This window comes from Lepeophtheirus salmonis, chromosome 11 (genome assembly GCF_016086655.4).
Source record: "Lepeophtheirus salmonis chromosome 11, UVic_Lsal_1.4, whole genome shotgun sequence".
NCBI classification, from domain to species: Eukaryota; Metazoa; Arthropoda; class Copepoda; order Siphonostomatoida; family Caligidae; genus Lepeophtheirus; species Lepeophtheirus salmonis.
The window spans coordinates 14,527,015-14,542,294 of record NC_052141.2 but is presented as its reverse complement, the minus strand read 5'-3'; the positions used below and the strand labels follow the sequence as shown (position 1 = coordinate 14,542,294).

The 15,280-nt window shown below is 32.1% G+C and overlaps 2 protein-coding genes and 1 long non-coding RNA gene across 4 annotated transcripts; 2 read left to right on the top strand and 1 right to left on the bottom strand.

Moving 5' to 3' along the window:
• Positions 1 to 5,143: 5,143 nt before the first annotated feature.
• On the top strand, positions 5,144 to 7,341 carry LOC121126451 (uncharacterized). The gene is made up of 3 exons (XM_040721781.2): positions 5,144 to 5,174; positions 5,273 to 5,659; positions 5,725 to 7,341. Exons 1-3 carry the CDS (start codon positions 5,163 to 5,165, stop codon positions 7,048 to 7,050), a joined length of 1,725 nt encoding a protein of 574 aa, XP_040577715.1. The 5' UTR covers positions 5,144 to 5,162; the 3' UTR covers positions 7,051 to 7,341.
• A 2,507-nt stretch (positions 7,342 to 9,848) lies between these two features.
• On the top strand, positions 9,849 to 14,059 carry LOC121126174 (uncharacterized). Of its 2 annotated transcripts, none has more exons than XR_011782186.1 (5): positions 9,849 to 10,743; positions 10,875 to 12,910; positions 13,054 to 13,237; positions 13,320 to 13,560; positions 13,632 to 14,059. It is a non-coding gene; the product is annotated as an uncharacterized lncRNA (long non-coding RNA). The 2 variants fall into 2 exon arrangements; XR_005866836.2 differs by having other exon boundaries at positions 10,875 to 12,944.
• On the bottom strand, positions 11,430 to 12,740 carry LOC121126173 (protein N-terminal asparagine amidohydrolase). The gene is made up of 2 exons (XM_040721480.2): positions 12,374 to 12,740; positions 11,430 to 12,285 (listed from the first exon to the last, which is right to left on the bottom strand). The coding sequence occupies exons 1-2, from the start codon at positions 12,738 to 12,740 to the stop codon at positions 11,759 to 11,761; spliced, it is 894 nt and encodes a 297-aa protein (XP_040577414.1). The 3' UTR covers positions 11,430 to 11,758.
• Positions 14,060 to 15,280: the final 1,221 nt, after the last annotated feature.

Below are 15,280 nucleotides of genomic sequence, written 5' to 3'. Positions count from 1 at the left end.
ATGAAGGTTATCTTTTTCTTTTTTTAAATCTTTCATTAATGATACCAAAAACAAATGGGGAAAATCTTTAATGGCTTATAACAAACGAATAAGTAGGGCTAAACCCATATTTTTTCATTATTTGAAAGCTACATTTAATGACCTTCAATTATTAATAATGAGATTCCCCTCTCTTGATAACCTCGGCCACATGGCGCCAGCAGCTTTGGAGGGGTCAGGCGACCTTGTCTATATCCAGCTTTGTCATGGTACGGTTAATTGAGTTCTTCAGGGCCTCCACAGACGAATGATACTTGACTCAGGACTCATGCTCGACTCTCTTGAACCACTAGAATCGGAACCGACAAAGTCAAAACGAGACCGCTGTGCTTCTGTTACAATATAGAATATAGAAAGAAAATACAGTATATATTGTAAAAAAATTAATGAACTTTTATATATAAGTCATTTTTGTTTGTGTGTCTGTACAATTGCAGCACTTTCCAATTATTATTTTTTTATGTCACCAGAGTGATATAGTTGTATCTGAGTTCCAAATTTATAACGGCTTCTTATGGATCTGGAAAAGTGGTTTTAGGCACCAGAGGGTAAAAATAAAAGAGGAAAGGGGTGAGGTAGTTTATGGATCTAAGCTGCTTGTCAGGTCCTATAATTTGATAACTTTTACATTTCTTATGTCAAAGTTTCCCAAACTTTGACTATTCCAAGACCCCCCTACACTCATACATTTTTAGCTGAGGCCTTCTCTATACGAAACATCTGTACTATGTATGTGTAGACTGAAAGCAATACTCCATGCTCCATCTTCCTACGCCCCCTCCTTAACCTCCCCTCACGGCCCCACTTTGAAAACTATTAACTGTATCAACCTTAGCTTTCAGGATCCCTCCTGGAACTTGGGGGAGCACGCACTCTGCGTATAAGGTGGATGCGGCCCTGTTTGTATGGAATATCACTTCCTGGGTCCAAATTTTCTAGCAACAACCCTTGTTTTAAGTGCCTGCTACCAAAATGAACCATTATAAAAGGAACCGAGACGGAAGACTGGAACTGAGACCGCTAAAGCTGAACCGAGACTAAAACCGTTGAAATGAAAGAACTAAGAACGGGACCAATAGAATTGCTGAACCTGAACCGGGCACAACCTTGATGGGAGTACATAAGAGATAAATAGCGGTTGGTATGGTTGACTTATTTGATAACCAGATGATTTCAGGCCTTTTTTCGATTTCTTTTTGGAGGAAAGGTTGTGTGATTCAATAAAGGTAACGACGTGTGCAGGCGTATGCACTGTAAAGTGTATCTGTTTGTTTTTGTGATTGCCCTCTTAAGCACGGTAGGTCCCCGTATAAGCAGTTTCAAACACCGTAGATTTTTTCATTACGCCATGTTTGAAATTATTCGGACAGTGTCGAATATTCCCCTCATCTCGTGTTTTTTTTTTTGTTTTTTTTAACAATAAATTATAAGACAATATATTTTGAGACAAACAAGAATTTGTAGTTGATGGATCGTTCATTCTATCCCTATATATTCATATAATAGAAATGTATAATTTTGCATACAGGGGGAGAGGAGGGTACTCGTATTTGTTTGATTTGTTACCTACCTAAACTTAACTTTGATTATTATCTATTATACAAGCTTACCATTAAAAAGGCTACTGAATAAATAATGGTTAAGTTCTGATTGTTTAAATTTTACAGTATTGAAATGACCGGATTGAAAATCAATTAAATACCCGATTATGATTAAATTTTCTAAGGATCTTGTCTGGCATTCATTACTTTAAATAATTTATGATTAATAAAATGTTTTTATTACATAATAATACTAAAAGTAACAAAGGAAAAATTGTAAAAAGTGCCCTTTGAAAAATAATTTCTCCAATTTTGCGGGTTTTAGTACTAAAAAATTCCCTCTGTAGCGTGGATTTCTAAACACCACGATAAGAGTCCCTGTATATCATAAATAAAAAAAGTCATTCTAGCGATTAGAAAAGCAAAAATGGTGCTCTTTTTTCTTCATTATTTAATCAGTTGTGGGTGTGTATACATCTCCCTCTAAAAGATGAATTATTGACTATCTTTGGTGTAAATTGTTACAAAATACAAATTAGTTTGTATTTTCTAAAGTTTTTAAATAAAATTATGATATTTTTCCTATCGATATTTTCAATGTAGAAGGTTATATTTTCTTTAACTGAAATTCATTTTTATCTCCCAAAAACATAAAATAAGCAGCTAATATTAAAATGAGTCTTACTTAAATATTCCCATATATCTTGCTCCCGCCTTCTCCTCGCATTCTTACACAAATCCAATCTCTAATCAATAATCATAAATCATACTTCAACTGCATTTACAGTCCTATTGGGCAGCAAAACGTGGACCGTGAATTAATGTTTATTTGATCATTACTACCAAAAGGTTTCGTAATTTTTTTGAAATTCAGTTTTCGCCGTTCTTTTTACATAAACAAATTATGCTAATCATTTAGTCATTTCATCATCATGAGTGAGCAACAAGTAAAAAGGCAGCACATCTAAGATCTTCTAGATGCTGAAATTGATGTGAAGAAGATTAAAGACATTGTTAAGTGTTCTAAGAGCTTCCCCTCCCCCTCTCACACGTCTGCCAAGTGCTAAAAGTTCTGAGCAGATAACGTAGCTCGATTATGGTCCAAAGAGATATGGCCCCTTCCTCACTAGATTTGAGCCCACTTGACTTTTCAATATGGGGCACTTTGGAGAGGGAAACCAATTGGACTACTGTCAGCTATATTTATCACTGACAGGATACAATAAGATGATCGAATTTTGGTTTACCTTTTTTCTCAAAAGGTCATTTGTTGTTTTCATAATTGAAGTTATCATTGGGCTACGTTTCTCCTTGTCTAAAAGACAAATGAACAAATTTATTTTAATTTACATTGCAAACGTCTATGGTAAAAATATCGTCATAATCTTCATACTCGTTTTTGACCTCTTCTACTTGATATACAACCTTTTTTTTTTACTATAACTAATCAATTAATGGGTCGACTCTTTAACTGACTTTAAATTACTCAAATTTTTCACGCTATTATTTAATTCAATTTCGTTCAGTTTATTGTATTATAAAATTAACAGTAATAAAATATAAACGCGCTGTAGATAAATCTAAATTCAACGAATGCTAAATTTAGCATCAAGAAAATAAAATGTTTACGAGATATGAGTACTCTATTCCAATCCTTTACCATTCCAAATAATTTATACGCACTGTAAATAACTTTAAGTGACCATTGCTAACTTTTCATTTCTAATTTACAAAATATTTAAGGCAGACTCTTGTGCTCAATAATTATGTCTCTATATGGAAATTATAGCCATGAAATGGTTGGAAAATTAACACAAAATCAACTCCGTATATACTTATATAGTAAACCAATGAATTATGTTCATTGAGTAAACTAAAAACATTGGCAGGAATGATTTCGAAGTCGATCCTAAACTCTAGTCTTAGTCCAACGGAAATTACCGAAATTTGATTAAAAATTAAATAAAAATGATGGACAATTTAAAAATTAAGTTAATTTAATGTGAGATAAAAAACATCCATTTTTTTTTTTCACTTCGTATGTTATAAGTAGTTTAATTTTTTAAGGCTTCCAAAATTTTGTCAAGTGGCCTTACTGATTTTGAGAGCCAAGCCCTAAGGAAATTGGAATTTCAATAGCCTAATAAAAGAATAATTCCGGATGTTAATTTAAAACTTTAACCAAAGAATATAATTGAATCAAGTCCTGATGCTTTTTATTTTAAGTTGAATACGAAGAAGAAACATGTCCCACTCCATATTGATAGTCATCCACATCTAGTAAAATTAATGGAACTTTATACTGGTTAACGTCATTCCTTCTGCCTACCAAATCACAAAATCAATAGAGTCCCAAAATAAAGTATTCTCAAGGCTTAAGAAAGAACTTGTAGGAAATGAGAATCTTCAAGTCTTAGATGATATTACTGACTCCAGTGTTGACAGGTTACCTTATTTAATAAATTGGGAAAATTTTAAGAAGTCTGAGAATAGAACAATTACAAGTATTGAAGTAAAAAGTCTTAATAACGTTTTAGGCTCTGATTCCTGTGGAAAATGACTAAAGGCTTTAATTGTCGATGGTGCAGCTTATTGTATAAAAAGCAGTTAAAAATCTTAAGCAACTTTTTCCAATGAAGTTGCATGTCACTTGTCTCACTCATGTTTTGAACAGAATAGTAACCCTCTGTCTTAATTACTTTGAAAATACCAACACTTATATCTCTGAAGTTGACATTCTGTTTCTTGATTCTGATGATAGAAAACGATTGATTAATACGCAAAGTAATTCAATTCAGTCTCAATGGTATGTATGAAAAAAGTGATACAATCAATAAATCAACAACGATAACGTTATCAATTCCTGGCTTATAAAACATATGTTATAGTGAAATTTGTACAAACAACTTAAATGTGAACTGATGAATGAGGCAGCTACAATTTTCGTCGAGGATATCATCAATAAAACCTACATAGGACAACAAATATAAGAAATTAAATCTATTTAGGGTATTGTTGCTCACTACTCAGGAATTAAATAATAATGACAACTGCTAAGGAAAAGAAAATCCCTTTTTTATTCCACCAATTACAAATTAATAGGCCAGTTAAAAAATACACTGGATTTTCATCATTATAAATACATCTTAGAACTCCTACATGTGAGACAAGACTTTAAACTCAACTCGAAACCCGAGTCCAAAGACTTTGGATTATATTTGGACTTGTAATAAATACTAGGGACTTTTTCTCACATCTAGGAATAAGTAATGATCCTTGGAGATTAGAGTCTACCTAAATACTTGGCTAAATTATAAACTACAAATGTTGTTTTTTTTCCTAAAAAGTTCTAAGTATGTTATGTTTTTCAACAGTCCTTTTGAAGGAGGAACTGTTGATGTTGTGATAAAAGGATTAAAGATTATATTATAAATAATAATGATGGAAATAAATAAAATCTTAATGTCGAATTGACCTAAAAAGTTGTTCTTTTGCGCAGAATTATACTCAAGAGTACCTATATAAGCCTTAGTTCACCCTCACTTCAATCATCAGTTCTCAAAGAGCAAAGCAGTAACAACGATGATAAAGAAGGTACAATTATTCTCAAAAAAGGATTATTTATGTCTCCTATAATGCTGATTTTATCTCTCTCTCTCTCTCTCTCTCTCTCTGACCCTCTTTACAAACAGGTTGTCATTAGTCTCTTCTTGCTCTCAGCAACGTCAATGGCCTTCCCTAGACTCAGTACTCCCAATGAAAAGGAAAATACAAGATGTACTCTTCAAAGATCTAAATCTGCCGCCGGGCCACTTTGTTTCAATGAACCAGAATGTAAAAATGTATGCTCAAAGGTTACTAAAGAAGTCTGTGGGCCTACTACGGAGCAAAAGTGTGAAACAAAGCTGAAGAAATCGTGTAACTCCACGTCTTTCACCCCTCAGGAAAAGTGCAACGACTCTCTTCAAACAGAGTTGAGAGAGGAGTGTAGGATCGTTCAGAAAGAAGAATGTAAACCCGTGCTCAAAGAAGAGTGTAACACAATCACGTATGATGAATGCAAAGAAGCCTTTGAGATTGTGAGTACCTACTGATCATTAATGCATTAGGAGGACTTAATTTATTTATTATTTAATGCTTTAAGATCAATGAAGAAGTGTGTGAGGAAATATCTTCAGAACACTGCGAGACTTATAATGAACAGGAATGCAGAACCCTCAAAGAAAAGGAATGTAACACGGTTTTGGAATCTCAAACTCAAGACAACTGTAAAAATATTCAGGACAAAGAATGCAAATTGATTACGATAACTGAGAATGAGACAGTCTATGAAACTCGATATAGTACAGAGTGTAAATCTCTAAATGAGGATCATTGTGAAATAGTTATTGAGGATCAAATTGTGCAAATCCCGGATCATGAATGCAGTATTATAAAAGAAAGGCAATGTCAAACTCTCTGGGAGAATGTTGTCGAGAAAAATTGTGTTCCCTCAGAGGAATCAAAATGTCGAGAGGAAAACTTGGAAACCCCTTCTAATTTCATTGAGAAAAAAGAATGTAGCACAACTGAAGAAGAAAAGTGTGAAACTGTTCAAGAAGAGGAGTGCATAGTCATAGAAGAGATCCTCTGCACGAATCCTTCAGCGAACAACACTGGATATAATGCTTTAGAAACAACATATGGTGTCCCTGAAGCTCCAATTTGCAGAAAGGTTTCAAGGGAAGTATGTGATTTTCAACCCAAAAACAAATGTGCAAAGGTTCCTAATACCCAATGCAAGTTAACTCCACAAAGTGCCCCTCTCAAAAATCCCAAAAAGGTATGTGATGAAAAGCCCAAAGAGTCATGCAAAAATGTTGAGCGCAAAATTCCTCAAGAGGTGTGTAAAGATGTCTCTGTTGCCAAATGTAAACCTGTACTTCGAGATGTAACTAAAAAAGTTCCAGTTCAGAAATGCAGAAAAGAGCCTAGAGAAGAATGCCATAATATTCCAAAACAAACTCCTCGTGTTATTAGTAGAGAAGTAACTAAAAATGAATGTCGCCCAGTGACTAGGACTATTTGCAATCCAATCACTCGAAAGGTACCAAAACAATCTTGCAAAGATATCCCACGCGAAACCTGTACCATTATTCCCAAAGAATTTTGTAAGAAAGTCCCTGAAACCAATTGCAAAACAATCTCAAAGAATGTTGGTTCAGAAAAGAATTGCAAAGATATGCCTCGTACAGAGTGTAAAATGGTTCCCTCAAAGGTATGTTCCACCGTTCCACAACAAGAATGTACACAAGTTCCAAGGAGAGTCCCTAAGAACAAGTCCTGCAACAAAGTATCTCAAGAGCCAATCTGTGTTGATCTTCCAGAGGAAGAATGCTCAAATGTGACTGTGACGAAATGTTCTGAGAGATTATTTGATGAATGTAAGGACAAATGTGAGAATGTTTACTGGTGTAAGGTTTGTGTGTAGTGAAGCATTTTATGAAAAGATTCAATTTCCACTAAAAATAATGTACCTAATATGATGATGAGCATAGGTATGTTTTCCATGAAAACGAAATATCTTTGCAAAATAAATTCTTGAGAATACAATTCTATTATAAAATGCTCCTACATATTTGAAATCAATAAGTGTCCTAAGAATGTATATTTTTTGTGCCAAAAAATGGGATTAAAAAAAAGACATGATATAATATATGTACCGTCAACACAAAAATTAACTAGAATTATTTTTCTCAAATTGAGTGTGGATTTTACTTGTATAAATACTTAAACGAATATTTGTCAATTTATATTAACTAATTATTATTTTTTGTTAATGTTCCTTTAACTGGTCAGATGGAGTTGCACTGATTAAGTGTAAGTAAACAGTAGCAACGACTCCATCTGATCTAGCAATTGTCGTTGAAGACCGCATAATTTATATAAGAGAATAATTTTTCCTAAACGCGTTATCGATTGAGCTAAAAAACAATTCTTATAAGCCTTTTGAATGTGCCAAAAATTGCGATTAAAGTAACCAAAATTGATTGTCACAATATAAGAATGCTCTAAACTATAGCTAAAATTGTTGAAGTATTGGGACAATTATAAACCTTTAAATCAAATGAAGGTTCTAAACTATAGCTAAAATTGTTGCAAGGAGCCATATCAGTGCCAATATAAGTCTTTATAATCAAATGAAAGCTCTAAACTTTAGATAAAATTGTTTATATCAGTCTCTTAAGGGATCTATAATAAATCAGTAAATACTAAGATTACCGATTAGAAAAGGAAAAACGGTTGTTGCAGTTGCTTTTTTTTTTGTTCATTATTTACTAGGTCTTGGGGTTGTTAACATCTCCCTCTAAAAGAAGAATTCTTGCCTACCTTTGGTGTAAATTATTTCAAGAATTTACAATATTTGTTTAAATAATGTGAACTTAAATATAACTACAATACCTTACCTCAATTCATGCTACTTTAAATGTAGAAGGTTTTCCTCTTTATAGAAGTAATTCATTAGGTCCCCCAATAATCAGGCAGCTGATGTTAACATTGGTTTTAATTTAATTTTAAAACATATGTCACCTCCTCACCCTCTTACACAAATCCCATCTCTAAAAATATCATAGTTCATGTACATTTTAAAAATAAATTTATTAAGATTTAAATGATATATAAATGTTGTTATGTTAAAATGAATCTTTTGTCTTGTTTTTATTAATAAGCGCTATAAATACTAAAGTCCTCATCAGTCATCCAAACAAATTAAGTTTGTTTCTCAAACTCTTATTATTATTTTTTCATTCTTGAGGACAGAACACGTCATATGAATGAATATAAGTAGTATTGAGTAGTTCTATGTGAGTGTACCCGAGAAATGAAATACATTGAGTAACGATACTGAGCAACAGCAAGGAACATTATTTGACGCTACATCAGCAGACAAGAGAAAATTGATAGTTGACCAAAACATTCGAAAACATAGCATTTTTTTTTTTTTTTTTAATTGAAGCCATAATTTGTATCTCATTAGCAAGGTTGTGCTTTTATCGGTCTAGCGGTTCCGGTTTTTGAACTGCTAGAGACGAAACCGACAAAGTCGAACCGAGACCCCAATATATTATTTATCGGTCTCGGTTCTTGTGCGTTTGTTCCTATATAGAATATATAAAGAAATTTAGAATAAATATATTAGAAATAAATTACTTTAAATCAATAAATCAATTTTCTGAGTTTTTTTTTTTTTTTTTTTTTGTGCAATTGCTGGGTTTTCAAAATGTTTGTTTTTTACGTTACCAAGATAATACAGTTGTATTTGGGTTCCAAATACCTCTGGGCTTCTTATTAATCTGGAAAAAATGTTTTTAGGTACCAGACGACGGTGTAAATAAAAGAGGGAAGGGTGAGGTAGATTATAGATCCAGGTCCCCTATTAAACTTATCGGGCCCCTATAATATGATAACTATAATATTTCTTAAGACAGTGTTTTCCAAACTTTACTATCCCATGACCCCCCTACAGTAATAGATTTTTAGCTGAGCCCCCCTTTATACGAAAAAATTTCTACTCTGTATGTGTAGACTGAAATCAATCATTATTTCTCCATCTCCCTACTTCTTTGATTTATCCTGATTAAGGATAATTAATATGGGTTACAGTCTGATATAAATAGTTAGATAAGTCTACCTATATTAATATCACGAATCTTATTCAGTTTAAGAATCCTTAATTGTTTAATTGAATTATAGTCAGAATAATCTCCCAAATCCATCATGAATATTTTGAAAGGCTAAGTAAAATTATATTTAGATTTAAAAATTGGAATAAAATATTAATATACTTTATAAAATAATATGTTTCAAAATACCTATTGACATCCCTAGATCCATAAAAATTATGGTAATAAATTATTATTATTACAATAAACATAGTTGAAGGTCCCTCTATGTTTTCAACATAACCATCTTTTATCCCTCTATGTATTTTATCACTGTGCTCATAAAAAACAGAGAGTAACACTCGGGATTTATTGAGTAGTTATCTTCTATATAAGTAAAACAAAATTTGTCTTTAGTCGACACCTAATTACTCTGGGTAATGCCGGGTATATATATATTAACTAAAGTAATTCCTTTCTGAATTTTTGTTCAATATAGTTTTTAGGTTAACATATGATAAACTAGAATGAAGTACATATTATATTACTTGACGATTCCCAAGCCCATATTCAGCCCACATTGTTTTTTTTTTAGAAATTGATATCTACATTTTCTACGCTCCAAGTTTTTTTAGTATACCTAGATGCTCTTCAACATTAACCACGTTGATTGATTCATTCTAAATGAATAATTAATAACTACAGCAGCCTTGATACATTAGAAATCTACACAAAAGTGTCTCTACGTACATGATCGAATAATAATCATTATAAGTGAGCTCATTTTTTCCATGTTAATTACATTATTTTTGAACCATCAAAGTGAAGTGAACACAGGTACAGTATGGCAAAAATTCATTTATATGAATTAACGTACCTTTGTAGATGTCGTACACATTATAATATTAGGTACAATGCATACTTGTGCGTAGGAGATCATTGCATCTGAATATTATGTGGATTGATATATATCCTCAGTTAGTGGTAATATATTTAGAAGAAAAATTAAAGGTTAAAATTTGTTACTCTTTTTATACCTAAACATAAAAAATAAATAGAAATCAGATTTTGTAAAAATTGAATCCAAATATTAATCATGAATAGTCAAATAATCCTCGGACTCAGGAATGAACATAATGACTGCTATATCAATGCTGTGATCCAGTGTTTGGGAAATTTTTATTCCGTGCGGACTTTTTTCAATCCTGCAAATAGTAGAATGATGAGATTCCTCAACAAAAACTCCAAATCCAACGGTGAGGTATCAATAGAATTTAGTCGCTTACTTGAGCAACTACGGAAGGGTCAACATGACTTTGGAAGTAAGGCAATTTCCAAGGAGGAGGATTTGAAGGAGTTTCCTTCTGTTAAAGCCCTTAAAACCGTTGTTGAAAAGTATCATTCCTCCAGCTTTGGGACTTGTCAGCAAGATGCACATGAGTTTTTGATTGCTTTATTAAACTTTTTGCATGAGGAGATGAAGTTTGGATCCACGTCCTTTGTCAAAAATACTTTTGAAGGTGACCATTTTTAACTTTTTGTACGCGTTTTTCATTTATTCAAATCTAATAAGAATTGAAACGCAACCTCTACAAAAACTATTATAATATGTATATCCTTAACATCCTAATAATATCTTTAAGGGAAGCAGGCATCAACTCTCACATGTCAGAACTGTGGTTTCGAATCTGTCAAAGATGAATGTTTCTACGAACTCACACTTGAAGTTGGGGATAGGAGGGAAAATGTACGGAATTTAAGTGAGCTTCTAGCTTCTTACCTCACACCAGAGCCCGTGGAATGGACATGTAGTAAATGTCAGAAAAGAGGGAATGCTAGTAAAAAAGTGGATATCATCAAATTTCCAAAGATATTAACGATCCATCTCTCACGTTTTTGTACAGTGAGAGGAACAGAAAAGAATTTAACTCTTGTCGAGTTTGACTTTGAGCTTAATTTGAGAGCGTATTCCGTGTTTGGAAGCAAGTATCAATTGAATAGTATTTGTAACCACTATGGAGGCCTACAAAAGGGACATTATACCGCCTTTATTTACTCTAAACAGGACTTAAAATGGTACAGAGCGGACGATGAGATAGTTGATGAAGTGCATTATCAGGACGTTGTTTCAAATGCTTCATATATCCTCTTTTACGATCAAATTTAATGATTCAAGTGTCATTATTACTATCAAAGAAGCCAAAAATGATTGGAAATATATTTATTCGTAATAGCATAATAGTAATTTATTAACAATTTTTGTATAGATATTTCATTCACCTATATAATAGTAATTTTAGCTATGGACAGAAACAAATTTGTACTAAATGCTTAATCTAACAAATTAATGAGTATTTTAAAATGACTTGTGATTAAATGAACAGTTACAAAAGTGTGTGTCATCCTGAGTACAAATATAAATAATATATGCATATATAAATATTTAAATGATAATTAATTAATAAATGATTAACTATTCATAGCCTTGTAGACATGTTGAGTACATCTGTATTAATTTTTCTTTAAATGTGGCGTTTAATTACCATTGATATCATTTATTCGATTGAAATAGGATAACTTAAAAGAATTCTTTTTATTGTCAATGTGCTTGTTCTGTGCCCTTTCAGTATTGATCTTTGGCTCAATTAGTTTATTTCTATTTGCCGTATTCCTCAAAGACTTTGGTTTAAAAGTAGAGTCCTTGGTTTTGAAACGATCCTCTGAGTCCATTTGTTCACCCACTCCATTCCTAGTCCGAAATCTATCTTCGATTTGAGTTTTAAAGTCACTAAACTGACACCAATTAAACATTGCTGGGAATAATGTTTGGGTTTTGAGATCCACACAAATCCCTTTGAGTATGGCAGTAGTTGATCCATTGTCCACCGTAGTATTGTATGGCCCGACACAAAAATGTATCAGATTAAGAATCGTAGGAACTTGTTGTATTGCTCTAAGAAGACTCATTGAATTTTTGGCTGCATCCCCTCTAATATCCGTATACCCTCCCACTATAGTTACTTCAATCCGGCCGTCATCGATGAATCCCCGTGATAAAGCCCCTTTAATTTTAATAAATATAAAGTAGTAGTAGGTATTAGATACTAGGAAACAGTAATTAATTAATTATCTTTAATTAAAATTACGTGCCTATCTCATAAAGCATAATATCTAAGCCCTCTCGATGAGCAGAACTCTCTTCACCAAATTGCCAACAGCAAAAATTATCAAAATGTCCCATAGAGACAACTCCTGTCACAGTGTGTTTCATAACCAGGATATGACATGTCATAGCAGCATGAGATCCAATCCATCGAACTTTGTCATTTTCACGAATATCACTCGTTGCTTGCTGACGCTGTTTGATAAAAAGGACTCGATCCCGCCACATATCCACATGTTCTCTACTTGTAAGAGCCAAATTAGACTCTCCAATTTCAGGATTTTCATTGAAAAATTCTTGTATAGATCCTGGTATGGATAAGAGAGTGCGGCCTCCAAGGATTTGGATTACCATTGTGACTACATCATAAACTCTAAACTGACGACTTCTTCACCTTTGTGTCGATGTTAATTTACGATAATAATAATAACAAGAATAAGATATTGCTCCTCTTTTGTTTCTTAACACGCTTACTCTACTCCATACATAGGGATGACACGGATGTGTCAGGTTATGAGAAAGCTGTATGTCATTTGTATATGACGTATCCTTATTCAAGTACATGCTCATACATAGTATTTGCCTTTTAAAAGATTCCTATTAAATGTGTCGATTTAATAAACTTTTTATGTAGACTCCATTGATATAAAATAATCCTTTCTTTCAGAATTGGGATTATACTGGATTGATTGGGGTTTGCAAGTGATATATAATATAAAACAATATTATGATAATATAGGAAGAAGATTTCTGCAGATTGCAGAGGACAACAACGTGAATAAGAGGGAAAGCTCCTACAATACAGGCCAACAAGGAACAACATATTTTTTGAGGAAATATGCGGTTTGAAGGTCGGTCTTTCAATTAGACCTTGAATTTTTTCCAAAAATTAACATTATCTATTATAAATACTAAATATGTCTGCATATTTAGTTATTATGCCTGTATAGAATATTTGCCAATGCTTACAATAACAGAGAGAGTTGAATGTTATTAAATTGTATGTCCTATCAGCACGGTCCTAATAAAATTTGTCAGTCCTAGGACCTTTACTAATCGGTCTTCTATGGTAAATACAAGAGTGCAAATGAGGTAGTTACTAACTATGTCCTTTGAGCTGTTCAACTTAACCTCTTAATTGCAAGAGGCAAGATAGTTGAAGATGAAATAGGAGGTTTGTAACTTATTATCAAACGTACTAGCTATCATTTATTATTTTCTTGTTTTTACATTATTCTATTCTAGCTATGATTGAAGAATAGCTATGAAGATTGCTAAGACTATAGAACTGGAAGGTGAGCGGACTTTTGACCAAAAACATTTTTACCGAACAGACATTCACCCCAAAAGGAACATTTGGGACATTTGGACGAAAAATGATTTTAAATTTATTAATAAAAGGATTGCGTATTTTAATTCAATTTGAAATGATATTATGATAAATAAGTATCGTTCATATGCTAAATATGTCATATAGGTAAAATAATGAGTGTTCTTTTGAAAAAAAATATTTTATATCGGTTGATGAACATCCTTGGCCCACGGGTTGTCCACCATTTAATTCTACGCAACTACTTTATACATATTTCTGCAATGTTTTTTGATATATGGTGTTAAATAGAAATTTATATACTTAAAAATATAATAGATATTTAAAATACTTGTATTCGTTATTGGACTAAAGAAGTATGATACATATACTATTTCTGGGGCGTATGATGCACAACCCGACTTTACAGCCATAGGATCAGTGTGTATTTTGGGATATAAGGATTTTAAAGTTCAAAGCTTTTGTGAGCGCTTGTTGTGGAAGATAGTGATAAATTATGTGAATATATTTTAAAGGCTAATGTTGACAAATTCTAAAACTATTTTTAAAATGTATGTATGATGCATATAACTCGAGTTATGATTGTTTAAAGATGAAAAGAGGTGTTTTTTTATTCAGAGGCTCATAGCTTCAATATGATTATATTCAAAAAGTTTAAAAGTATTTCCTGTCATAGATAAATGTATGAACTTTATTTTTTTTTTAAAGAAGAACTTCCAAAAAACGCTCTATATCGTTGACAATTTGAGATAAGGCCACGACAATATTATAATTAATTGATAACGGAAAAGGGATTAGCACTTTTTCCATTCGAATTTGTTTATTATTTAATTTATTTAAAGTAGTGCAACGGTAAAGATTCGACTTAAATTCGAACCAATTACTATTGTGTTATATTTATAAAATGATCATTGATTAATATAATTCAGGTAAAAATATTTCTCTGCAAATGAACACAACTTAATTTAGTAACAGAGGATCCCCACATTACGCGGTTTCAAACTCCATGGATTTCACATAAACTGGCGTTTTGAATTATTCTGACTCTTTGCATAGTACGGTATATTCCCCTGAAATCCCAAGTTTTTTTTATTAAATCAGGATAAATAAAGCTATATATTGAAGAAATTTTTTTTTTAGTTGTTGATGTGTACTATGCACATATATGCATATTATAAAACTGCATAATTTTGCTTGGGGGAAGGGGGGAGTGTACTCCAAGTATTTGATTTGATACATAGGTAGACTTAAAATTTTAGGATATTACTTAAGATACAGACTTGAAATTAAAAAAGTTGCTGAATATATATTGGTCAAATTTTAATTATTTAAATTTTACAGTATAGATATGACCGGATTAAAAATCAAGTCAATACCCGATTAAGATTAAATTTTACAATTATTTTACATATATGTTGTCTGGTATACACTATCTTAAATAATTTATGAACAATAAAAAATTTAATTTAAAAAAAAATCATAGTAAAATAGTAAAAAAGGACATTGAAAAAATGTTTCTCCCATTTTTTTGGATATTAGTACTCAAAAGGTCCCCGTACAATGT